Source organism: Grus americana, chromosome 2 (genome assembly GCF_028858705.1).
Source record: "Grus americana isolate bGruAme1 chromosome 2, bGruAme1.mat, whole genome shotgun sequence".
NCBI classification, from domain to species: domain Eukaryota; kingdom Metazoa; phylum Chordata; class Aves; order Gruiformes; family Gruidae; genus Grus; species Grus americana.
Window position 1 is genome coordinate 162,051,327 of NC_072853.1, and position 24,515 is coordinate 162,075,841.

At 39.0% G+C, this 24,515-nt stretch overlaps 1 protein-coding gene across 4 annotated transcripts in view; it reads left to right on the forward strand.

Annotated features, from left to right (window-relative positions):
- XYLB (xylulokinase) overlaps positions 1-24,515 on the forward strand; it is a 95,208-nt gene that overhangs the window by 13,494 nt on the left and 57,199 nt on the right. For all 4 annotated transcript variants that reach the window (XR_008575955.1, XM_054817450.1, XM_054817449.1 and 1 more), the window contains exons 4-15: positions 552-632; positions 2,987-3,073; positions 4,273-4,401; positions 5,710-5,775; positions 8,118-8,190; positions 14,222-14,340; positions 15,247-15,328; positions 16,329-16,369; positions 16,778-16,893; positions 19,277-19,392; positions 21,634-21,707; positions 23,083-23,179. Coding sequence is in view for 3 of the 4 variants with exons in the window: in XM_054817450.1 (XP_054673425.1) it covers positions 552-632; positions 2,987-3,073; positions 4,273-4,401; positions 5,710-5,775; positions 8,118-8,190; positions 14,222-14,340; positions 15,247-15,328; positions 16,329-16,369; positions 16,778-16,893; positions 19,277-19,392; positions 21,634-21,707; positions 23,083-23,179 (1,081 nt within the window). In the remaining variant the exon portion in view is untranslated. The remainder of the gene's footprint in view (positions 1-551; positions 633-2,986; positions 3,074-4,272; positions 4,402-5,709; positions 5,776-8,117; positions 8,191-14,221; positions 14,341-15,246; positions 15,329-16,328; positions 16,370-16,777; positions 16,894-19,276; positions 19,393-21,633; positions 21,708-23,082; positions 23,180-24,515) is intronic.

Here is a 24,515-nt window from a genome sequence, read left to right on the forward strand (position 1 = left end):
AACTTCAGCAAAATGTGGCAAGAAAAAAATTAACCTAGGTGCTTGAAGTGCTAAAATTTACTTGAATTAGCCTTATATTACAGAGACCCTGAGTTTTCAGCTGATACTGGGGGCAGTGGTTTTGAGGATATCTAATATCTTGTTGGATGGGGTGCAGGGTGCACCCCATTAAGATTTCATAGATTTCCAAAAGTGAGAACAGAAAAAGGTAATGCTGCTTTGTGTCTGGCACTCTTAAAAGTAGCTTTTTAATAAACCGGAATTCTTTAACTCCTGCCTCTTATTTAGGTTTCAAAGAATGGATCGTTGTGATTCAGCTTGTTTAAAAATCTTTTTTTTCCCCTGTGTGATTCAACTTTTCTTTTATGGACTCTTAGTAAATTAATTTATGCAGCTTCTTGAGAAGTCCGTAGTCATTAGCTAATTTTTCATTATCTGCCAATGAACTCTTATCAGTGATGACATGAATTTACTGTTTAATTCCAGAGATTGTGAGTATGCATAATTTGATAGCTCGTTACAGTCATTCTTGATTCTGTTTGTTCTTTTAGGCTCTGGATATGATTTTGGAAAAGATGAAGTCTTCAGGCTTTAACTTCTCTCAAGTCAGAGCTTTGTCTGGTGCGGGCCAGGTTAGTTTATAAAGAAAAAAAATCGGTCTTACTATATTTTTTCAATAGAGTATAAGGTATAATGATAAATTTTATTTAAAAAGTGTATTGCAGAATACCATACTGACATCAGGTAAGACCAAAGCTTCTATATGTGTCCATTAAAAGTCACATTCCTCAGGGGATCTTAAAACCTGAAGCACACAAAGCAATCACTAGAATGTCGTGGGAGTGGAGGATGAGGTTACAGTGCAGTTGTTTAGATCAGTATAGTGCATAGTTGGTTTCCTGTTGTTTAAATTCTTTGTATATACAGATTCTGAAATGTCTGGGGTCATTCTGAATTTCAGCATATCCAGGTGCTTGTGGAAATGGGGTAGGAAAAATAGCAAGGAGCGCAGTTTGCTAAAGGCATAGTAACATCCTGTTGAGCACGGTTTTTGTTGGCTAGGATAGAGATCTGCCTATGAATGACAAAAGCCAAATGATGATAGTCTTTGATGCAGAAATGACAAAGATGCTGCCATGATTTAGCCTGTAGTGCATAATGCCTTTCTTCTGAGATTTATAAAACCCATCCTGACATTTAGTCAGTTAGCCAGTCTCCTAGTGCTCTGGTGAAACAAGGAAGTCTTTTATAACTTCCACAGATGATATTCAGGGTGAGGACAGCACCAAAGTGATAGCTAATTCTGACACATAATGTTTAGGTTATTCATCTTGATATATCTGGGACTAATTAATCAAAACTCTTGCTTTGATCTCCATGTTTCATTGATTTCAGTTGAAAGTCTGAACAAAGTGTCTGAAAATCATAGCCAGTATCAAGGCTCTGTTTTGAATTCTTCAGTGGAACAGAAGTTGGGGACTGCCAAATAACCCCAGCTTACTCGAGTGAAAAAAGAGAGTGCATTTCCAGATTGCCTGTATTCCCTTTATTTCACTCGTCCTCCAACAAGTTGGGGATATCAACTTGGTGGTATATTCAGATTCTCTCAGATCAAACAGATTTCATTTAGTTGCCCCCTTCCAACCCACATTGTCTCTCTCCCTTTTCTCTTTGAAGTACCTTGTCTTTACGCTGCAGATCACTGCGGAGGTGCACTGATGTGCCAGTGTTTGTCCTAAAGAAGGCACAAGCTTGGTCTCAATTGTCTGCAGAAATGGCAGATAGATGTGAAATACAATCTGGATGACACTGTGGTCAAGTACTCTGTGCCCAGGGGGTTCTGCGTGCACTTGGTGTCATCAAAACTATTGGTGGGTCATAGAATCACAGAATGGTTTGGGTTGGAAGGGACCTCAAAGATCATCTAGTTCCAGTCCCCTGCCATGGGCAGGGACATCCTGCACTAGACCAGGTTGCCCAAAGCCCCATCCAACCTGGCCTTGAACACTTCCAGGGATGGAGCATCCACATTTTCTTAGGGCAGCCTCTTCCAGTGCCTCACCACCCTCACAGGGAAGAATTTCTTCCTAATATCTAATCTAAATCTCCCCTCCTTCAGCTTAAACCCATTCCCCCTTGTCCTATCACTCCATGTCCTTGTAAACAGTCCCTCACCAGCTTTCCTGTAGGCCCCTTCAGGTACTAAAAGGTGCTATAAGGTCTCTTTGGAGCTCTCTCTTCTCCAGGCTGAACAACCCCAACTCTCTCAGCCTGTCCTCATAGCAGAGGTGCTCCAACCCTCTGATCATCTTCGTGGCCTCCTCTGGACTCTCTCCAACAGCTCCATGTCCTTCTTGTACTGGGGCCCCCAGAGCTGGATGCAGTACTGCAGGTGGGGTCTCACAAGAGCCGAGTAGAGGGGCAGAATCCCCTCCCTTGACCTGCTGGTCATGCTGTTTTTGATGCACCCAGGTCACTGGATGGTGCTTTGCAGTTTGCCAGGGGTGTCCTGCAGATGCATAACTAGAGATACCTGGCTTGAGGAGATCACCTGAGAGATGGAGCTTAAATAACCTCAACATTTTGCAGTCTGTTAGAGGTGACTGGGGCAGGCATGTAAGTGAAGAATCTGGGAGCTGTGCTGAAGCAGCACAGAACTAACGGTCTTAACTGTGGAGCCCTGGCTGCAGCTCAAAGAGTCCTCGAAGAAGTGTCTAATGCCATTAGCAGTATAATAATAGTTCCCACTAGAAGTTGCCATAGTTCAAAATCATTGTTGTCTCTTGGCTCCTACATTTTCTGGTTTAGTATATGCTTTGCTCAGTCTTAAAGAGTCTTTTAATGCAGCACTTGGTTTGAAAAAGTGCATTTTTTGCTTCTAGTTTGGAGAGAGTTCTCTGTCCCTTAGAGTTTGAAATTCAGATCAGGATATGAACTTCGTGGCTTAGGAGGACATCTCCAAATTCTCTTTCTGGACTTTCTACAGCAACATGGGAGTGTGTACTGGAAAAAAGGAAGCATCCAAATTTTGAAGAGTGCATCATCCGAACTGCCTTTACATCAATCACTAAAGGTAATGTGTGTAAAAGAGCTCTGAACGGAGAGCTGCACTGTCCTTTTTCTGATCCTTACACATTGCTTTTCTCCTTGCAAACCTTTCCTCTTGTTTGTCTGAGTTGCCCACCCCTGCGGCATAAAGTGAAATGTATTGGTTATTCCATCAGCTCCAGGGCTTTTGACATTTCCTTTCCTCCTGAGTGACAATATATACTGCTTTAAAAGCTTACAGGTGCCAGTGGGCTTCCCGGAGTCTTTCTGTGCCGGAGTAACAGCCTGTTTGTTCTTTTAGGAAACAATGTTTTTGTAAACAACCTGTAAATATTTTGCATTTTTTAATATATTTGTATTAACAAAAAATTGTGGTGAAAAATACTATTGTACCTGAGTTTCTTTGCATTGCTTGCAATTTCATTAGAAAATACTAAAAAAAAAAAAAAGACCAGTTTACACTTATCTCTGAAAGGGCAGAAGTGTAATGCTGTGTGGACACAAACTCCCAGCAACCACATTGTTGAACCTCAACACTGTGTGTGTGTGTGGTTGGTGAGTTTTGAACATAGACTTGACAAACTTTTATTTAAAAAGAAAAATAGGGAGGAATTAACTTTTCTTTTGAAGACCCTTACCTTCCTTACTTCAAGATCGGAAAGGACAGTTGAAAGGAAGACATTTGTGTAACTGATCTGTTAAATGATTAATTTTGGAAATACCTCATCTGTGCAAAGCTCATGGAAATGGAATTAAAATGCTCTCTGGTGATGTACTAAGCCTCAGTTGCATTTCCAAATGGTTATGCCAGTCATTAAAGAGAAATCTGTTGGTAGAGCTGTGGAAAGATAATCTGATTGTTTAGAGAGGAGTTCTAAAAAGTGAGGCTGAACTTGCATAAAAGGGCTCGGGGCTTTGGCTACCAAAGGAGCGTACTGAGACATCGTGCTGCAGGGTGTGTGAAGTACACATCATGCTGCAGGTTATGTCAAGTAACAGCAGAAAAAGCCTGTTGCTTCCCTCTGGTGTGGAGTTTGGGTTAAACTTACCCCACTGACCAACATGCTGCCCAATATCCGTTTTCCTGTAATTATCGAGAGGGGACCAGAAGGCACGCCAGAGAACTGAACCATGAGCTGATATGTAGGTCCGCTGTATTGCTATTACTCTAGCAGGGACTTCTTGGAGATCAGACTTACTAATAAAGGGTATTGTTCATTGCAGACTTGTTTTTCTGTTGGCAACAGCCCCATCTGGATGGATTCTAGCACAGCTTCCCAGTGCAGCGCTCTGGAGAAAGCCATGGGGGGAGCACAGCACCTAGCGAGTATCACTGGTTCTCGAGCCTATGAGGTAAGGAGCAGATGGGCAGAAAGTTCTCAGCGGAGTCTTCTGATAGAAACAATTCTGCCATTAGTGTTACTGCAGCAGATAACAATCAGCTATTAACCATGAAAGAGAGATTTTTTCAAGAAAGTCCAACAATACTGCGCTTTGCAGTAGTCTCACAAAGGAAGATGTGGAAATTTTAAAGGGAAATTAGGCAAACACTGGAAATTTTGCTGCAGGAAGCAGATGGGGTTCTCTCTTGCATTTGGCCAGTGGTTTCCAAAATACAGTGTTTGGTGGACACGTGTACAGTCTCAGAGCTGTTGTCCCCTGGCAGCACCTGTGTGGCCACATTCCCATGGGGATGGCCATCCAGTTTGTGTTACAAATGGCCATTGAGTTTGTGATACGGGTTTACTTGGGGTTATGACAGCCCTGTTTGTGGATCGCTGCTCTAAGTTGTTTCTGCAATTAAAAGGTTGTCCTTTTAACGTTCTCTGAAGGCTAACAAGCAGCTGTTGACCTAAGAGAAGTGCTTCAGAAGTTTGGGATGCTATCAGAGAGTACTCTGTCACTTGTCTCCTGCTCCTGACACTTTGCTCTCCTGTACCTGTGACAATGAGTTATGGCGTGGGAGCAGGGCTGCCCTGCAGGCATCTCAGCACCTGGCTACTCTTCCTGTTGGTTCAACAGAATAAGGCTCTAACCTCCCTAATTGCTGATTCTGTTTTTCAATCATCGCGTGAGGTTTATGGCCGGTGTTGAAATCAAACTTTGCATACCAACAGTTTATTTTTAACTCGCTAAAGGTTAAGGTTTCAGTGTTAGAAGTTTTTTGTTATTTGATATAATACATGGATGAAAAATAATTGTTCTTACAACTATTATTAGCCTGTGCTGGAGTTGCTTCTTTGAGTAGGAGATGTCCTGCTTTCTCCCAATTCACCTGCCTCACGGAGAGGTACATAAGTTGGGTAGCTTAAACCTTTTCAAGGATTTGAAGGCAGCATTTGAATTGTGCTGGTTCCTGTGCACAGAATAAGTGTGATTCATTCCCTTGAACTGTCATTTCTGAAATGTAAATTATGGATAGTAATGGTTTTTCACGTGCTTTTTTTTTTTTTTTTTTTTTAAAAAGGTGAGCAAAATTCTCATAATGAGACTATGCGTTATAGCCTGTTTAGTGCAGATTGCCTGCTGTGCAGTGACTTTCATCATGCATCAGGCAAATTAAATATCCAAAGTGCAATGTACTGAACTCATTACACAGAGTTAATGATTATTGACTCCATTTAGGGTTTGTGTTTCTAAGCATTTGCATTTCTTTCTCAGCGTTTTACAGGAAACCAGATAGCAAAGATTTACAGCCAGAATCCTGAGGTCTACATGCAAACTGAGGTTGGCTCAACTTCAATACACTTATTGGAAAACACAGTTGAAAATCTTTTAAAATTAATTTTGTGGGGATGTCAGACTTTTTTGCTAAAGAATATTTTGATTCTTGTGTTTGGTTTTAAGATTAAAATTTAAAATTTTATTATTTTATTTTATTTTTGGTTTTGTTAATTTATTAGTCATTGGGCAGATAAAAATTGGGCATGGGTTCTATCTTGAATGTTACATTTAACACAGCAGGCTTCATTGGATCTCACCTCTGTGGAAGAAGTTTAAAAAACCACTTGCCTTTGGTTGGTAATAAATTGTATGTACAGCAGTTCGAATGCAAATGGGTAATTAAGCACACAGGTGAAGTTTTCACACTTAGAACTGGCCATTTGCATGCAGAAATGTGATTGCTCTGCCATACAAAGCTGGCATCCATGTGGATGTGGTAGGAAAAAGCCTGCAATCGATTCTAGACTTTTTTCATAGTTTTCCCCTTGAGGAGCTAGTTTGATTCTGTTATTACAAATGAATTACATTGTGTAGTTGGTTTCCTTCTGCTTTTTAATTTTCAGAAATCAGCTTGAAATTCCATTATTGTTCAGTTTGTTGAGTCTGCATCTAGCTGTGACTGAATCACTATGATTTGAAGCAAGGTGAAAACTCTGTGAAAATATGATGTAAGTGAGGGAAGGGCTCCTGTCCTGTGATTAGCATATGCCAAACATCCGGACCAGGGAAGTCAGGCTACTCGTGTTTTTGTATTGCTGCAGTTCTTGATAGTATTGATCATATTTTTTTGTGGCTTTTAAAATTGGACCCCTTGGGGACTTCATGGGGAAATGAGTTGCAAAGTTGACTGTATTTTGTGGGACAATGCTTCTTTTTTCCCCCATTTTTTTTCTTTCTAAGTACACGTTCTGTAACCTTTATGCTAGTAAGCGATGGGGTGAAACAGAACACTAATACATCTGATCATAAGTTTAAGACTAAATTTGGAGAAAGATGCATTAGTGGAAGGGAAGCGGTTCCGTGGAACTGAGAACTAGTCAGACCAAGCTCAGACTTTGAGGGCTGATTGCATTTATGGCACCTTTTAGCAATAAAGCATATGCAAGATACGTTCAAGCAAAAAATACCTCTATGTCAGTTGCTCTTGGGAACCCTCAGGAAGTACTTAGCAGCTCGGCAGTCTCCATGATGTCGAAGGTGGATGTTTTTCCTTCTCTAGGTCAGCTTGCTAAACTGGCTAATTCACAGTTTAACTTCATCCTTTTCCTTCCATTTCAGGCAGCTAGTGCCCGTTGGGGCACCACAGAAGGTAGGCCTTTGTTATCTAAGCACAATGTGAGATATTCTTGGGGAGAGATGCATGAAGAGCAAGTGCATCATTAAGATTCCTGGCCATTATAACCACCTCTTAGAGCTGTGGCTATAGTCCGTCTTTGAATGCTGTGTGAAGTGCTGGTTTTGTGATCATTAATAAAAAACCTGTCACTGCTGGCTCACTCCACCAGTAGAGATTTGATTCTGATTAGTTATTGGGTCACAGTCATATTTCTTCTGAATTAGACAGAGCACACAATAAGGAATTTGTCAGCTTTTATGCCAGCTTCTTGGGAACAGATAATACTTAATCCTGCAGAAAGCGTGGTGGTAGCCGGTTAACTTGTATAGCAGATTTGAAGTGGAAGCGAGTTCGTGTTGGATCAGTGCGTTGTCTCATGTGGCCAGGGCATTTTTGGGCCAGTATTAGAAGCCCTACAGCCAGATTTAATGCATTCTTGGAACATACCCTGAGGCAGAGCTGCAGGTAGTGGTTCAGTTCAAAACTGATTATGACCAGCTCCTGGGAGTAACTCCTGGGAGGTCTGGGATCTCAGCTGGGAAGAAGGCCAAGAGGTGCTAGCAGAGCCTTGCCAGAGCTGGTACAGGGCTTGCAGACCTGTGCTCTGGGTTGCCCAGTGCATGGTTTCTGGGCATTTCCCTGTTGTCAACATACAGGTGGTTTTTTTGTTGGTTTTTTTTTTCTTAGTGTTTTTCTTTAAAATGGGGTTCTGTGTTACACCAAAGTTGTGAATTAATTCGTGATAACATAGAGTATGCTAATATACTAGGTGTATTTTGCATGTTTCAGAATGCAAAGCTATTAATAATGGGGTTACTTTTAGATTGATATCTGCTGTATTACTTAGGCAGCAAGTTAGAACTGAGTAATCCTTCTAGGTGTATTTCTGTGTGCTTTCTGTGCCTAACATTAAGCATCTATTAACATTTGCTGCTTCCAATTACTTAATTATTTACCTTCTTTGAAGTGAATACTGATGGGACTCACTATCTCACACTTTTTCTTGCAGAGAATCTCTTTGGTTAGTAGTTTTGCAGCTTCCCTTTTCCTAGGAGCTTATGCACCCATCGATTACAGTGATGGTAAGTGTGTGGGCTTTTCCCGTAGTAACAATTCAACAAGGAAATTTTCCTTTCCATCGCCACCTTACATAAAAGGGTGACAAGGTCTCTGCTATTTATTTTCAGTCTTTAAACTTTCACAACAAGTATATTAGATTTTAAGTTAAGTTACTCCTTTCAGTTTGTTGCTACTTTTGATACTGCTGTCAGCTGTGCTTATTTATCCCCATCATACTATGATTCCCATTTCTACAAAATGAATCCACAGAAAATATACTTAAATGAAATTGTACCTTTTTATTACTTCATGATGTATAAAGGAATGTTGAAATATCTATTTAAAAGCACAAAAAAGTTGTGGATTTTTTAGCTAGGCTTCATGGTTCTGATATTTCTTCTTTGGTTTTGATGGTTTAGCTCTGAGTTGGACAGGATGTGAGCAAGAGGTATATTGTGATTATTTTCCCCCACCTAACTGGAGTATGGATCTGCAACAGAAATAGCTTTTCAAAATGAACCAAAGAAAAAGCATAAACCAAGCAAAAAAATCCCAAACTCAGTTAAAAAAAAATTAACCTTCCGTATCTCTCTGTTTATCATAACAAAGACAAAAAAGTGACAAGGCTAGTGTGTCTCCTTTCTGTTGTGTGTTATCTCAGTTATCCAGCTTTTAAATGGCAATTTTAAATGGCAATTACAAAGGAAACCATTTTCTTGGGAGCTATGCTGTTATTTCTAAATAGCATTTTTGATTCCTGCTCCGAAACTAAGAGAAGATATATTTCAGAGCTGAAAGGTTAGATAACAAGGCTCTCTAAGGAAATTTTGCATTACAGAGCCATAGTTGACACCCATGTGTTAAGACCAACTCATTTTTTCTCCTTCGTTGTTCCATCAAAGCTCATAGGAAAAGGCGACACCTCAATTTTAGCTAATGGGCAACTTATTCAATATCAGATCTCCCAGTTATACTTGAGGCCTTAAAAATTGCAAGGCAATCCATGCTTATTTTGCAGCAGTTGTGAGATTATTACATCTATCTTCTAGTCCTGTCCTGTATAAGCTGTATATTTTCACAGCTAAATTTTATTTTTTCTGTATTATTGGCAACAGTAACTCTTTGGAGATTTGCGCTTTTCTCCTCAGTAGACTCAAATACTGAGGCCTTCAGCCACTCACCAACCTACAGTACTAGCACAATGTGCTGCGTATCTAAGAGAGATGGTGAGGTCTTCAAGGTACTTTTTCTGATAAAGGAATAAGGTATTTTTTTATTTTTCAGTGAGAGTGAATTGTTAATTTTGAGTCAAATATTTTAAAATATAAGCATTAAAAAACCATTGGTTTGGGGATTGGGTTTTCTTTTTTTTTTCTGGGTAATGCTACCTCTGCCTTTTCCACTTGGAAGCAAGTGGGGGAAATCCATGCTTCTTCCATTTCGGAGCATGCAATTTTCTGTGTTTGGTTGAAAACCAGAACATTTTAAACTGAAGAAAATGAAAATTTGCTTCATTGGAAAATTTTCATAGAAAATGTATTGCACTTTTCAGACAGCTCTAGGAGAGCCTGTTCTGTTACACCTCTGGATATTTATGGAACTTGAATAAATGTTATCTACTGTTCAGAGCATGTAAGATTATTAAATCTTTGTGTGAAAAAAGATAAGAGAACTAAGCAGGATGTTATAGTTCTCTTTACAAGACAAAAGATTTTTCAGCATTGTAAGCTATATTTTGTCTTGTTCGTTCCTTTCTTCTGTTAACATAATGAGAGAGAATTCTAATTCCAGTAATAAAATATAATTATAATGTATGCAGTAGTTATTTGGATCCAGCTGAAAAACTTGTTTTCTTGTCATTTACGATTTCTTGCAATTCACTTGATCTTTTACATTGCACCTGTATATTGTAGTTTAAAATGCATCTCTCAAAATAATGTTCAGATAATAGACCTATTCTTCATTTCTGTAGACTTAACTTCAGGTCATATCGTCTTTAAAAGACCCTGTCAAATTGTTTAGCTCTGCACAATAACTTATCTCTTAAAATTTGCAGGTTATTGTAGGAAATGTGCTATTCAGTTTCAGGATTATTTTATTTTTTTTTTTCCTTTTTAAAGGTCCAATCTCGTAAGGTTCAAATCACTCCTCATGAATGGCTGGGCACCCTGGGTGATTGATTTAAAAAAAATCAAATTACATTCTGGTGGAATGAAGAATGATTTTCATTTATATTGTGCAGATGTTAAAAGTAAGATACATTTGGGACCTAAACAACTTGAACACTTGAGGCATTGTTTCTTTTAGAAGACACCTTAAAGAACAGCTATTCAGCTCTTGACCTAGAGAAGCTTTATCTTTTGAAATGCTTTTCTAAGAGCCTTAGGCAAATCATAGCTTAGCATACTTGTTTTTGTTGTTCTATCAAACCAGGACGCTTTGAACTGAAGCCTTTTCAAAAGGAAGGCAGTGGGCTGCATTTACTCCTAATGTTGCTTGTGTGGTGTCAGCAGTTACACCGCTTATGGTTTTAGCTTGCTGAAAAGGCAATGCAGAGTGCTGTAATACAGATGCATTTAACTGTTTTTAAATGAATGCAAATATCGATCTTTAGTTTGTTGATTAATAAAACCAATTAGTCTGCATTGTTTAGTCTTTGTATTGAGGTTTTTTGATTTGTCCTCCCCTGCAGTGCTGAAGCACTTACTTATACTTTTGTCTATGTAGTAAATATCAGCAAGTTCTGATTGTGCTCCTGGTCATTTTATGTTAAAAGTCAGTGATGCTTACAGTGAAATAATCCTGTTCATCCACGTATTGACCCTTTCCTCAGTCCGTGCTAGACCATGGCCTTGGCTATTGACCTTCACTGCTGATGGGGTATCCATTTGGAGTGACAAGTCAAAGGGCTGCCTTTGATTTTTTTTTTTCCCCCCTTAGTTCTCAGCTTATTACTTATTTTGTATGTTAAACTTAGAATGGTGTGCTTAAGCTGTTTTTACTAACTTTTATTTCTAGAAGCAGCTTAGATCATGACCAGAGGTGCTTGAGTTAGGAACTCACTGTGCATCACTCCCTGTATAATCAAAAGAGAAAGAGAAGCTGTTTCAGGGAGCATTCAGCTCTGGTTCTTATTTTCTACTCACTAGAGATTCTCATCCCAGTGTCCACAGTTGGATAGGATGAATCCAGGCTGGCAGATTAATAGTTCTTGTAAAACAGTTGTTTCACATCTTTTAAATGAGTTTCTGAGGGTGGAGTAAATTAACTCATCTTTTCTCGGGGCATATTAAAGTCTTTGTGCAACTATATCTACCAGTCAATAAACTGAAGTGTTGTTTCTGTGTAATATAAACTTAGACATTTTCAGTTATAAAGGTTAGTATTTTTCCTGTTTTAGGCAGGAAAGATTGGAGGCTGTCCTTATGCCTTGTAAAATTGCATTGGAAGATACTGGTTAAATGTTTCCTGTGGGCTTGTGGGGCAGGGGGGGAAGAATTTTTTTCAAAAAACCACAGACAGCAACAACTAACCTTTGTCTAGTAAAATTCCTCTTTATTTAAAGATTCTGTTGCTCAGTGATCAATTTAGTTTAGCTAAGGGGTTCTTGGCCTTTTAAATTATGGACTTTTCCAGGAAAATGTATAGATTTACATATTTCCTTTTAGAAAGCTGTGTTATGCCTGAGAGCTTAGTATGAGGCTGCTCACGCTCTCTGTCTCCGGAAAGTGCAGACAGAATCACAGAACCATAGAATCTTTAAGGTTGGAAAAGACCTCTAAGATCTCTAAGTCCAACCATTAACCCAACACCGCCGTGTGTACTAAACCATGTCCTGAAGTGCCCCGTGTACATGTTTTTTGAACACCTCCAGGAATGGTGACTCCACCACCTCTCTGGGCAGCCTGTTCCAATGCCTGGCCACTCTTTCAGTGAAGAAATTTTTCCTAATATCCAATCTAAACCTCCCCTGACGCAACTTGAGGCCATTTCCTCTTGTCCTTTCGCTAGTTACTTGGGAGAAGAGACCAATACCACTCTCACTACAGCCTCCTTTCAGGTAGGTGTGGAGGGCGGTCAGGTCTCCCCTCAGCCTCCTCTTCTCCAGGCTAAACAACCCCAGGTCCCTCAGCTGCTCCTCATCAGACTTGTGCTCCAGTCCAATAGGCAGTGATGCTGGACTGAGCTTACACTGGAAGGAGGGGACGGCTAGATTTAAGAGTTGTGTCACCTCAAGAACTGAGAGAAGCTGGAGTAAATCTTGCCGTCTTTCCTTTGCAGGGGGTAGGAGCGATTTTGACAGCAGAAAAGGGAAACGCACCTTTTGCCTGTGGGAGGCGTTTTGCCCTTTCTGCTCTGTCAAATTCCTGCTGTTGCATCATAGGCCAAATAACCAGTACATAATTTGTTAAATGTGTTTAATTTGCCTGAAATGGGATTGATTAAATGTAATATATTTTATTCTATTTTATATGTTACTAAGTATAATCCAAACATCCTACTGTTTGGCTTGGGTTATTCCAGCGTCTCAGCTGGAGTGTGCAGCACTTTCTGTTTACAACACCGTGTGAAGTGCTAGGTCCAGACCTCCTTGATGGTCCTTAGGAAAGGACTACGCGAATAGATACTTTATTTATAAACGTTTTTAAACTACTTATTAAGCCTATGTGAAAAAGGCTGCTGGGAATCGGCAGAGTGGGCTCATTTGTGCATGGGGAAGCAGCAGTAGCGTGTGCGTGCGGAGCGCGTTGCAGGCGTGTGCTCTTCTTCAGAATAAGAGCGCTGCTAGAGCCTTGTGGTGTGCTGGCTGAGATCGGGGTTGCATCCCTTCTCTTCCTTTGCGTCCCAAGCAGTCTTATTCCACAGACACTGCGTGTGGGGTCAGCTTCACCGTCTTTGTATTTTAAAAAGTTTAAACATGTATTGAATCGAAGTAAATTCAGGTTTTCCACTGTGCTCAGCTGAGAACGTGGCTGTGTTTCTGCAATACATAAGTTGTGGGCTAAACGGTCTTTGAAATGAAAATGTTGTTAATCTAGAATAAGACTAATATGTCCCTGAACAGTACTAACCAGAAACACATACAGATTTTCAAGCCTAATGAAATGTGCAATTAAAGGCATCTTAGAAACACAAGCAAGGGATGTGGAGTGCTCTGTGTGTTATGTAGATTCGGCCACTAACCAACTTCAATTGACTTTATAAGCCAGAGCAATGCAAATGTAATAGTGAAGAAAGAGCAATGAGAAACCAAACCAAAAATGCACAGCTGATGTAGTGATAGTTCTGGTGTGGAAATAGGTGGCCAAATCAGTTATCTAGGTTTTTGGCATCCATAGTTCAGTTCATGGAATTGACTTTAGAGGTGTTGCACCCTTGCAGGTGTTGCAGATTTCAGTCGGGCTGTTCAGCATTTCTGAAAGTCATGACTTCGGTATTCAAAGCTGGACTCTCCAAACTAGCCTCAAAATTAGAGGCTACATTTGAAAATTTGACCTCTTGCTGGTTTTTTTTTTTGTTGTGGTTTTTTGTTTGGTTTTTTTTTTTTTTTACTTCTAAGCCTGTATTTTCTCATGTCTGAAGAAGAAAACATTGACATGGAGGAAGATTAATCAGCATGGACTTAGATGCTGATTTGTTACTCAAAGGTAGGAGTAGTGTAGAGCCATACCACCCACGGTGGAATTTCTTCATTGTAAGTCTCCAGTGAGCACAACATAACTTCAAGTGACATTGCTGCATCAGGGAAGTCTTCATCTAAGGTGGAAAGAGTTGATGGGGAGGCATCCCCCTTCTTCTTTTTGCTCTTAATTTGGGAATAACTGAATTGTCTACTGCATTGTGCATCAGAGAAGCCTTTTCTGCTACCTTTACAGGTGAAAGCTATTTAAAGGCCAAATCATCAGTGTCTTTTATGCTTAAAAGAGCTGAAACCATTCTCTTTTAATGTAAAATACGCATCTGTAAATTTTCTGTTACCTGTAACGAGGTGAAATTTTCTGATACAGTATTGTGTTTAATGATATATGCCTCTCTTTTTGATCTGTCCTGTAGGTTCTGGTATGAACTTGCTGCAAATTTGGGAAAAGGTATGGTCTGTGTCCTGCCTTGATGCTTGTGCACCTGGATTAGAGGAGAAACTAGGATGCCCTGTACCATCCCATTCAGTCCTGGTATGTGCCTGTCGAGAAGAGTTGTAAGCAACGAATAGAGCTTTGTGCTGAGAGTTCTGTTAATAGTACTTTCTTGAAGTATATACAGAACCCAACATTTGCATTTCTTGACAGGGACCTTGTTTTAAACTGTTTGTAGAGTTAATGAGGTAATCTTTGTGAATAATTTGGGATATTTAAAGCTCCTCAGTTCATGTAGTGTAATGGTGAAATCACATCGTGCCGCACATCTCTTAGAGTAAATGAATTTAGTCTTACTACCCAGCACAAAAAGAGCTCTTGCTTTAGCTGGTGCGCACATAAGAGACTGTAGATACCCATCACCTGATCCCTCTGAATTAAGTGCTGATCTTCTGTAATGGAGAGAAATATTTTAAAAATCCTTATAGATGTCCTTGTATTTTTTAAGCATAGTTTTCTTCTCCTGTTTTTTTCTCTATAACTATCAAATGTGGCTTAAAAGAATACAGTTCTTGACCCCTAAAATAATAGGGGTCATATTCCAGCATTTGATGTTGTGATGTATATTAATGTTGTGTTTCCTCTTATGTTTGCATTGAGTTTCTAATTTCTATGTATTAATATTCATGTATGTGTGCAAAATAGATGGATATATTTATGTTACTTGATGTGAATAACTGGAGAGAGACCCAAAGCTAAAATGCTACTATTTACTTAACCTATTTCAAAATCTAATCTGAGGGTATTTCTGTGGGGTTCTCAACAAGAAAATATTGGGTTCAAAATCTTTAAAATATTCATTCATACCTTAAATACACAGAAATTATTATTACAACTGCCTTTGGGTTTTTCAGTTCTATTACAACACATTGCGTCCTACGTTGCAAGATTACTTTCCATTTTTTGAGCTTTTTTCCTTCTTTCTTTCTTTCTTTTGTTCCTTAGGGGCCCATTTCTCCATATTATAGTCAACGTTACGGGTTTAGCCCAGACTGTAAAATAGTAGCATTTACAGGAGACAATCCAGGTGAGATGATTAAACGTGTAAGATTCAGTGAATATGATTATGTATGTACTAAAATTCTAAATCAATCTCATTGATTCTCAGATGAAAGAATATTGTGTTTATCAGCATTAATATTTTTTTCCAGTAGCCTTCCATCACTGGTTCTTCTGAGGTATAGAAATCTTGGATAAGCTGACTATGACAAATGAATTATCTTTTGTCTAGTAATTAGAGGTGACTTCATTTGCCTCCTTGTAACTTCAGTTTTGGTTTGCCTGCCCCTAGGAAACTATTCTTACTACGAACTGCTAACATTTTAACCTAGAAAATATGAGTTAAAAAATTGCTGTTGTATCTTTTCAAGCAAAAAGGTGGAGATGGACCTCATAGGCTTTCTCTAAGAATTAGAGCTGTCCTTTTGTCGGTATAAGGGAAAGTGTTAATTTAGGGTCAGTTTTTTTAATCCTGGAGACTGTTTCAGTGTAGAGCAAAGTTGTCTGTGTCTCAAGACTGTGAAAATAAAATGCCTATCTGTATTACAGTAGCATATGCAGGTTTGAATCAAGATGGAGGCCTCATCAGGGTATATTTTACATTCATCTTCTGGGAGATGGTTAAACTCTGCATTTCCCCAAAGTCCAATTTTTCTTAGACATTCAAATCCAGCTTAGTCCAATAAATATGTGAGTGGTCTGATATAAGTGGGAGTGTTTCTCCTTTAAAGTGTGTTGTTAAGTAAGGGTCCACTGTATTTAAAACCTGAGTATATAAACATTAGAGAATCATGCAGTTCCGTAGTCTTTTGTCATGAGCGTTTTGATTTTGTTAAAAATCACTCCCTCGCCCAAATGCTTCACCCATCTTTCACAGCATATAGGCCAAGGCCATCATGAGCGTATTTGCCATTTACATTGTACTGTGAGATGGTGAATGCCATGTATTATGATGTCTCATGCAACATGCTATGTAATTGAGTCAAATGAGTAACTGTTTATCTGGTATTCTGACTGTTTGCTTTCAGCATCGTTGGCAGGGATGAGACTTCAAGAAGGAGATATTGCAGTAAGTCAAAATATACTCCTGTCCATATCACCGAATAAATGAAATACATGAGATGTAAAATAGCTGTAGGTTATCAGTTAAATTTATCTGCTAGTGTTGGTTTTCTGTATATTGGATTCATGGTTGTTTTATTTCTATCAATCTGTAAGCTGCCTGAAAGATTTTAAGTAAACTCTTGTGACTATTTTTAACTAATGCTCCAGACATTAAAACCTGAGTCTCCATCTAGTATGTATTTCACTGGCTTGACAGCCTAAGTCAGAGCTAGCTTTAACACGAATCCAATTGACTTAATGTGTAATTTAAAAACAATTAGTGGTAATAACAAATGGTTTTAATTTAATTTCTCTATTGCTTTCCATGCACATTGTGATAACGCTTCAATTATTTTTTTTTCCCCCCCTCCAGATTAGCCTTGGCACAAGTGACACATTGTTTCTGTGGATCCAAGAACCAACTCCTGCCTTAGAAGGTCATATCCTCTGCAATCCTGTTGATTCTCAAACATATATGGCACTTTTATGGTAATATAATTTATTTTTTATACATCTGGGATCAATAACATATATTTCTTTCTCTGCATTACTGTTTTTTATTTCTTTTGCAAAATGATAATGAATAGAGCATTCAGCATTCTGTATGGTATGTGGCAATCTATCGCTGAAACATTTGCATCAACATTATAGCATTCCTATTGTTTAATTTGAGTAACTGAAACTGCAGACTTGTGGAGGATAAATTCTCTTGGCAATAAAAAGCTGAAATTATTTTTATGTAGACATAGAACCAGTTCACTATGAATCTAAGGTAATACATTTAATGTACAGGAATAACAATCTTCTGAGATATAATACTGTGAAATGTCAGAAGCTTGACCAGGCTGGATAACTTCTGTGCTCTTCTAGTGCTCCAGAGGGGACATAATGGGGCAGGTGAAGATTCCCTTTTCATAGAGGACTATAATCAGTGCTGTTCAGGGACGTATTGTGCTGTGCATGTGGAAAATCCTGAGATCTCAAGAAGCCTAGCTGTGAGAATGATCCTCATGGTAGCTTTTGCCTGGTGTGATTTGGGAATTGTTTGGCCCCTCACTGACCAAGTAGGTGGGAAGGTGGCCTGAAGCTACGGTTTCCCTCATGGAGTAACTATATTCAGGGGAAAAATTTCCAAATGACTCATGGTATTTAGGCAAATATTTACAGGTAATATGTGGATAAATTTTGTGTCTAAGTCCGATGGATTGTAGGTGCTTGTAACTCAAAACTTCAGCAAGGCTCAAATCTGCTCTTTAACTGTAATGTTGAGTCTTACCCATACAGTAATAGGATGCTGTAGATGATGTGGATGATGTCAGAGGGAACAGTGTGAAGCTGAGTTCAAATCATGATGTCAATTGCAAGTTACTGAGTTTCATAGTATGATTTCCCAGCATTTGGTTGGGGTTTTTTTTCAAGTTTTGCATTCAAGTTTCTCATTTTCCCCAACATTCTTCCCACTGTTGCTGTGTGAAAGCACTATATAAACAAACTGTTTGTAATAGAAAAGGAGATGCTGAGGCATTTTTCTGAATAACTGTTATACTGCCATTCTTTTACTGCAGCTTAACATGTGCAGAAAGCCTAACCTGCCTTTCAGAACACAAGATATTTCTGATATTTCTGTAGCCATGCAGATATAAAAAGATCCCCCTGCCTAGCCGTTTCTGCCCTGATGTTGCCCTTTTTGCACCAATGCCCCTTTTTTTAATCAAATAATGGAGTTAACAGGGGACTTACCTGGGTTAGTAGAAAAAGAGTGCCTGAGCTACCAGGCAGAATACTTGTACACAAAACTCAAGTAACTTCAGCTGCTGTTACTGAGTGAGCTCAATAATTTCCTTGCCCTCTTTCTGGATATTTCTGTGCCTTTCCTGCTGCTGAGTTGCTCTGATAACTCTATGCTGGAGAGTATTCAAACTGCTTTTCTTTAGGTTCAAGTCCAATGCTGCAGTATTTTGCCGGAGCGCTATATTCACAGAGGAGGCGAATGCATAAAGGGTGCAAAGACCATTAACACTGAACAGATGTATATTTTACAGCATGGTTTACTGGTTCAACTGTGCAGATGCAGCTGTGGTACTTTCCTTTGCCAGATCCTGGCATGGAGCTAGAACTCATAAGTCTTACTGGACGCAAGCTGGCTCCATACTGGTACCATGCTCCTGAAATCATAAACGCAGTGTGGAGACCCTCTTGCTCCTCCTTGCAGAGTCATCTCAGAGTGAGCTTCTTAGTGCTGTGTCAGAGTACTTCTGACAACATGTAGTAGACCTACCTCTGCACCCGTAGCACAGAACGTTTCTCTCTAAAGTAGTTACTAGGTTCATGTGTAGATAGTCCAAAAGTAGATACTCATCTCAGCTCCTGGGTCCAACCAGACTTGCTGGCACGGGGCAGAAATGCAGCTCCACAGGACCTACCCCGGGGCCAGCATAATCGGAACTCCTGCCGCTGCATCAGTGCGTACGTGTGTTCTACAGTGCTTTGAGCTCCAGGAGGCCATAGTAGGTCAGGCAGTGGGCTGCAACTCCTGTGCATGGAGTTCTGAGGAGATGTTTTAGCTGTTCAGAGGTAGCCTGGGTTTAGCATGACTGGTCCTGCCAGACTACGTCTAAGCTGACTCTGGGGAGGTGTATCCCAGCATCTCTGCACTGCATTTCTCAACACATCCTGTAATATTTGTTTTCCCTTACCTAGTTTTCTCCCTCTCCATCTCTTTCTATAATGAAGAAATGATTGTATCTTTTAGCTTGCCCAACTGTATTCAGCTGATACAATGAAGTCCAATATTGAGTTAAACAACAAATTGCTTTAAAAATCTAGAGCCGAATGTTTTGGATAATGCATATGGTATGTTTCTGTGTTTCAGTTTTAAGAACGGCTCTCTGATGAGAGAGAGGATCAGAGATCACTGTGCTTCAGGCTCCTGGGACAAATTCTCCGAAGCCTTATCATCTACTGTTGCTGGAAACAATGGAAACTTGGGTATGAGCCTTAGCAGGGCTGGGAGTTCCAGGGTTTGCTTAGATACATCATTTTGTGGGAGTTGTACCTGCTTTTTACTTGGGTCGTGATAAAGGCCAAGAATGAAGTTAACTGGAGCAAGGGAAATTCCTAATGTATACTTAGAAATGCTCTGTTGGCAGGCTAAATGTCACAATAGTATTTTTCTTCAGTATTCACTAAATAAGGAAATTGTATTTATGGAGCTCTTTTGATCATTGAAAGGGTGTTAGTAGCATCTTAACCATATGATGTTTCTGATGTAATTTCTGAAGGAGGCTTTCACTAAAGTTTGTTTCTTTTTGCTGAAGACTCAAATGAAGTGGATTAAAAAGCTCCATACTATCTCTTTCTCAATCTTCTGTGGTTTTAGTCTCTAAACGCTACTCTAGAATCTCGTCCAGTGCATGCAAACAAAGGAGTAACATCAAATGGTGCCTAGATTTCCTGCATTTTCCCCAATGTATGTCACAGTCATTTCATCCCTGGTTTTCCCCACATTATGCTAAATGAATGACATCAAAATTAATCTGAATTGATACGAGTAAAATTAATGTAAAAAACTGTAAGTAGGAAAGTTTTTTTTTTTAATGTAGACATTTAAGCTATAGAAGAATTCACTCCTTAGGAAAGTGAATTTAAGATACAGTTTCTTGAGACTGGGAGGTCAGCACTGATTTCATTTTTAGAAGCTCTGTTATGTTGTCTGTCAAATCCAGTCTCTGTAGAGTATTAAAATGACCAGGAATCTCTTTTCACTAGAACACAAATCAATTCAGGTGTTTTAGAAGATGGGAAGAAGTTATTCCAAAACCCACAAGTCACCTGCTTTAGACAGTATTAAAAAAGTTGGAAGTTGATGAAGATATTGTTACTGATTTCAAGGATACCAGGACACTACCTTAAAGTTTTAAGATTTGAATTGTAGTATATTTGCTTGGATCTCTCAGTCCTCTATAAAATGAGTATTTTGTGAAAGTCATCCTCAGAAACCTGTATGCTTGGATAACCTCTGGGTATACATGTAAAAATACAATCATCTGTGTAATCTGAGTTCCTGAGGGAAGCAGAGCAAAGGAGTAACTGGTTAGGCACCCTCCCTTTTCTCACTTGTTCCCTGCTCTCCTTATTGTGTGACAAGTTGCCCCTGCAGAGGTTTGGGGAGAGACAGGGAGAGGCAGCTGCTAGGGTGAGGTTGGGATAATCAGAGTAACAGGGGTAGCAAAGAGGGAAGGAGAAGTGGTGAACAGATCAAGGTCATGTTGCATCTGGGACGTACTCGAGAAGGCTGGTAAACCCAGCGAGTTTACTCGAAGACCTCATCTGCCGGATTCAAGGTGGCAGCAGGGTCAGAAAGTGAATTTTGGGATATACATCCCCTGGCAGGACCTGCAAGGTCTCTAACCCACAGTGTTGCTTACTGGCACCTTTTCAGAATGCTTAACCAAAAACATGATGTGTGCTAAAGCACAGTACTATTTTGTGGGGGTGTGCGTTTTTTGATAATAATCATAGGGCTGCTAGGGCAGCATATTTTTGTTCCAAGGTCTGAACCTTAGAAACTCTCCTTAGCTTCTGAGCTATTCTGTTAAGTTTTTCTGTCCTCATTTCCTTTTTTCATCTCCTTTCTTGACTATCTTTTCTGACCAACCCTTCTTGCCGTCAACACAAAAGAAATCTTTTTCACACTTTTTGTCTAGCTGTCTACAAAGCATTGCTGCATTTCTTCAGATCTCATCAAAACTACTCAGAGCCGAGCTCTGCTTCATGACTTAAAATATCTAATGTTCTCTAATAAGCTCATGAAATTTAATCCAGTGCATGAAGTCTTCCAGTATTCATGTACTCTTCTTACTAACTTACCATTTTTTCTGTTTGTTTTTTCTTCTTTCACCCTTGCACATGACCTGCTGCAAGTCTCCAGGATGTGTTATTTATTATAATGTTCTGGTGGATGTGTGCTGTTTTGTAGGCTGTGTGTTTATTATATTATTTGGATGCCTAGGGCCAGACATGCTTAAGATCCACATTTTTGTAATCTGAAAGTAGTTAAATTTGATAAATGTGTGGACTGAAATTAGTTAAGAAGCAGGCTGTGTGGTGACTCAAATGTCTTTCCTAATACATGATAAACATTTATTATCATTTTAGCTGTGTGTTGAAATAAGATTCCAACTTTGGGCTAGGAGCAAACATGACACACTTTAATGTTCCTTGATGCAGGTTTCTACTTTGATGTGATGGAAATTACTCCTGAAGCAGTTGGAATTCACAGATTCAACAGAGACAACCAAAAGGTAGTAACAATCTAGTTAACGTCTCAAACCTTGAAGGAGTACTGTCAAGGCTTGAAATCTTTGCCATTATCTTTTTTTTTTTTTTTTTTTTTTTTGAGATACTTGCTTTCAAGTTTCATTTATTGATGCAAGTCTCTGGGATGATTTTCATGAAGAAGTATTTGGTCTGTAGCTTGATAGTATCTACAGTGCAAAGTCTGAACTAGAACTTATATGGTATTTTTCTGAGGAAATATTTCCTTTACTGGAAAATGTGGATTTACCGAAACCAACACTGGTTTTGAAACAGGATTAACTTTAAGCTTATTGAGAGCTTAGTACACTTACATGACTTAGTCCACATCTTCTACATTTCAGACACACAGATAAGCATGTGTCGAAACTTTGGGCTATAATATTTTGTGTTTTATCTTGCTCTAAATGTGTATGTAAAGACCTCATTTTGCTGTCCTGCATGTCTTGGAGTAACCTACAAGCTGCATAGTGGTATGTAAGTAAACACAGGCTCAAGTCCAATTGGAATTAAAATAGAAATTATGTTATGGAAAGGAAAGGTCTTTGTATGTTTTCTTCGTTTCTTTTGAGGAATAGATGTTGTTTAAATGTCTGGCTTTCTGGGTGGTACTGAAACTCAAGAGATGTCTTTGATCAATCATGACTCCCAGTCGATTAGACCTCACCTAGGTGAACAGAGATTGATACTATCTTGTGTTTGCAGTGTAGCACTAGTCTTTTAAATGTTTGCTGTTTAAATGAATGCTTAATCACTTCTAGCTGTTACACAAGTTGTAGTCGCTTACTGTAGTGTGTGGAAAACCTCAGCTTTTTCTGAAAGATTCTTTGTATTTGTTTGTAGTTCACTATTTTCCTGCTTCTGTTGCCTTTCACATATTCTGGTTGACGAAAGGACAGAAAAATGCTGTATATAGAAACAAAATAAATAAATGAAAAGATAACATGGTTTCACTTTTGTGCAGGCAGAAATAGATGTAAACTTTTGTGACATTGCTTAATACATCTGAATTTTATCTACTTGCTTTACTTTTATATTTTTGAGATATTGATTCTTAAGCAGCCTGGAAATGCATAGAGAAGAGTTTACAACTTGCAGTAGAACCTCTTCCCATCATGCATTGATTTCAAGTTTGATGGATTTACCAACAGTACCGAGGTTATGGGTTGCGTTCTGTGTCATGAATCTTTAGGTCCATCTGGTGTGTGTGAGTGAAGAACTGGGCCTAGCTGAAAGCAAATTCAGGGTGAAAACAGCGATAATCAACTACAAATGTGTCTTGTGTTTTTAACCAGTCTCCAGCTTGGCATTTTATATTGTGTGAGGTGCTTGTTAACTTAACGCATTCTCTCTTTGATACAGGTTTCAGACTTTCCAAAGGAGGTGGAAATACGAGCGTTGATTGAAGGGCAGTTCATGGCCAAGAGGATTCATGCTGAAAAGCTGGGATATAAAGTCAGTAAGTATGACAAAAAAAGCTGCGGAACTAATGGCACTAGAGATCAAGCAGAGAGATAGGAGTCCCAACAGTAATGTCAGTATTGTGATTCTTGTCCTGCCTGATGGATACAGAAACTGGTATAAATTCTAAATGAGCTTCCTGGAAAAATTTTTGACGCTGTGTTGGGGCAAGTTTTTGCAGATATTAACTTTAGAAGGACCAATGATTTAACTTTAAGATGACTTCTTTTTCAAGTATTCTTGCTGTTTCATTGTTACTGAGCTGCATTGTCAATTTTCAAATAAGACTTTTGGCTTCGATAGCTTGTTAAGTGAAAAGAAGACCAGCTTTCTGCCTAAAGCACAGAAAATCTGAAATCTATGTTCAATTCCTGGATCTGCCATAAGCTGGTCACTTAGCTCTTTACCTCAGCTTTCTGTTAATAAAGATGAAGCCCTTTCCCTGTCTTGTGATTTAGAAAGCTAAAGATCCTGCTCCCTAGAATTTATAATATGAATAGTTTTTAGCACGTTGGAACAACAAAATCAGCGAGTATTTTACCTATAGAATTGGGATCACATCATTACTAGCTGTGCAATTCTATGAAGAGAACACAGGCAAGTTGGTAAAATGTTTTATTGGCATTTTCTGTCAGTGTATCAGCCAGTGGCATCTTAAAAACTACTGCATTAACTCATCTTGAGGGTTTTTAACCAACATTATGTTTTACAATCATATTATATTTATCTACATCCTGACCTCCTTCTTTCCAAGCCAATGTTGACCTCCTCCTTTCCAAGCCATTCTTCGCCTCCTACCTCCAGGCTTTTATCCATAATCACAAAGGACAGTATTTATTTATTTATTTTAAAGAGAGAATTCCAGAAGCTAAAAGTTGAGAAAATATAGAGATTCTGGAACAAATCACAAAGCTTGGCGACACCACCTCATAAATTTATGTTGTAGAGGTTTTCCTGTTATATATTTTTCTTATATACTTGAAACTGTGCTTATTTGGGGAGTTTGTTTATGGAGACAGGCAGAGATCCACATAGATTGTGTTTAAAATACCTCCTTATCCTTCATTCTTAGATTCTGCTGCACCAAAAGCTTTGCTTAAATGGCCTAGAAGGCTCATGGCTGAAGATGATACTTTTGCAGTCTGTAAACGTCAGGGGTTAGACAAACACCAGAGTGCGAGAAGAACTATTTAAGATATCGGACAACTCTGACACAGAAACAAACAGATAGAAATTTTCTGTAAATACATTTAGGCTAAGTAGCACAGCCAGAAACCTAACTAGTTTTAGGATGTGGCTTAATCAGTTTTAAAAACTCTTTTTTTTTGTGTAGA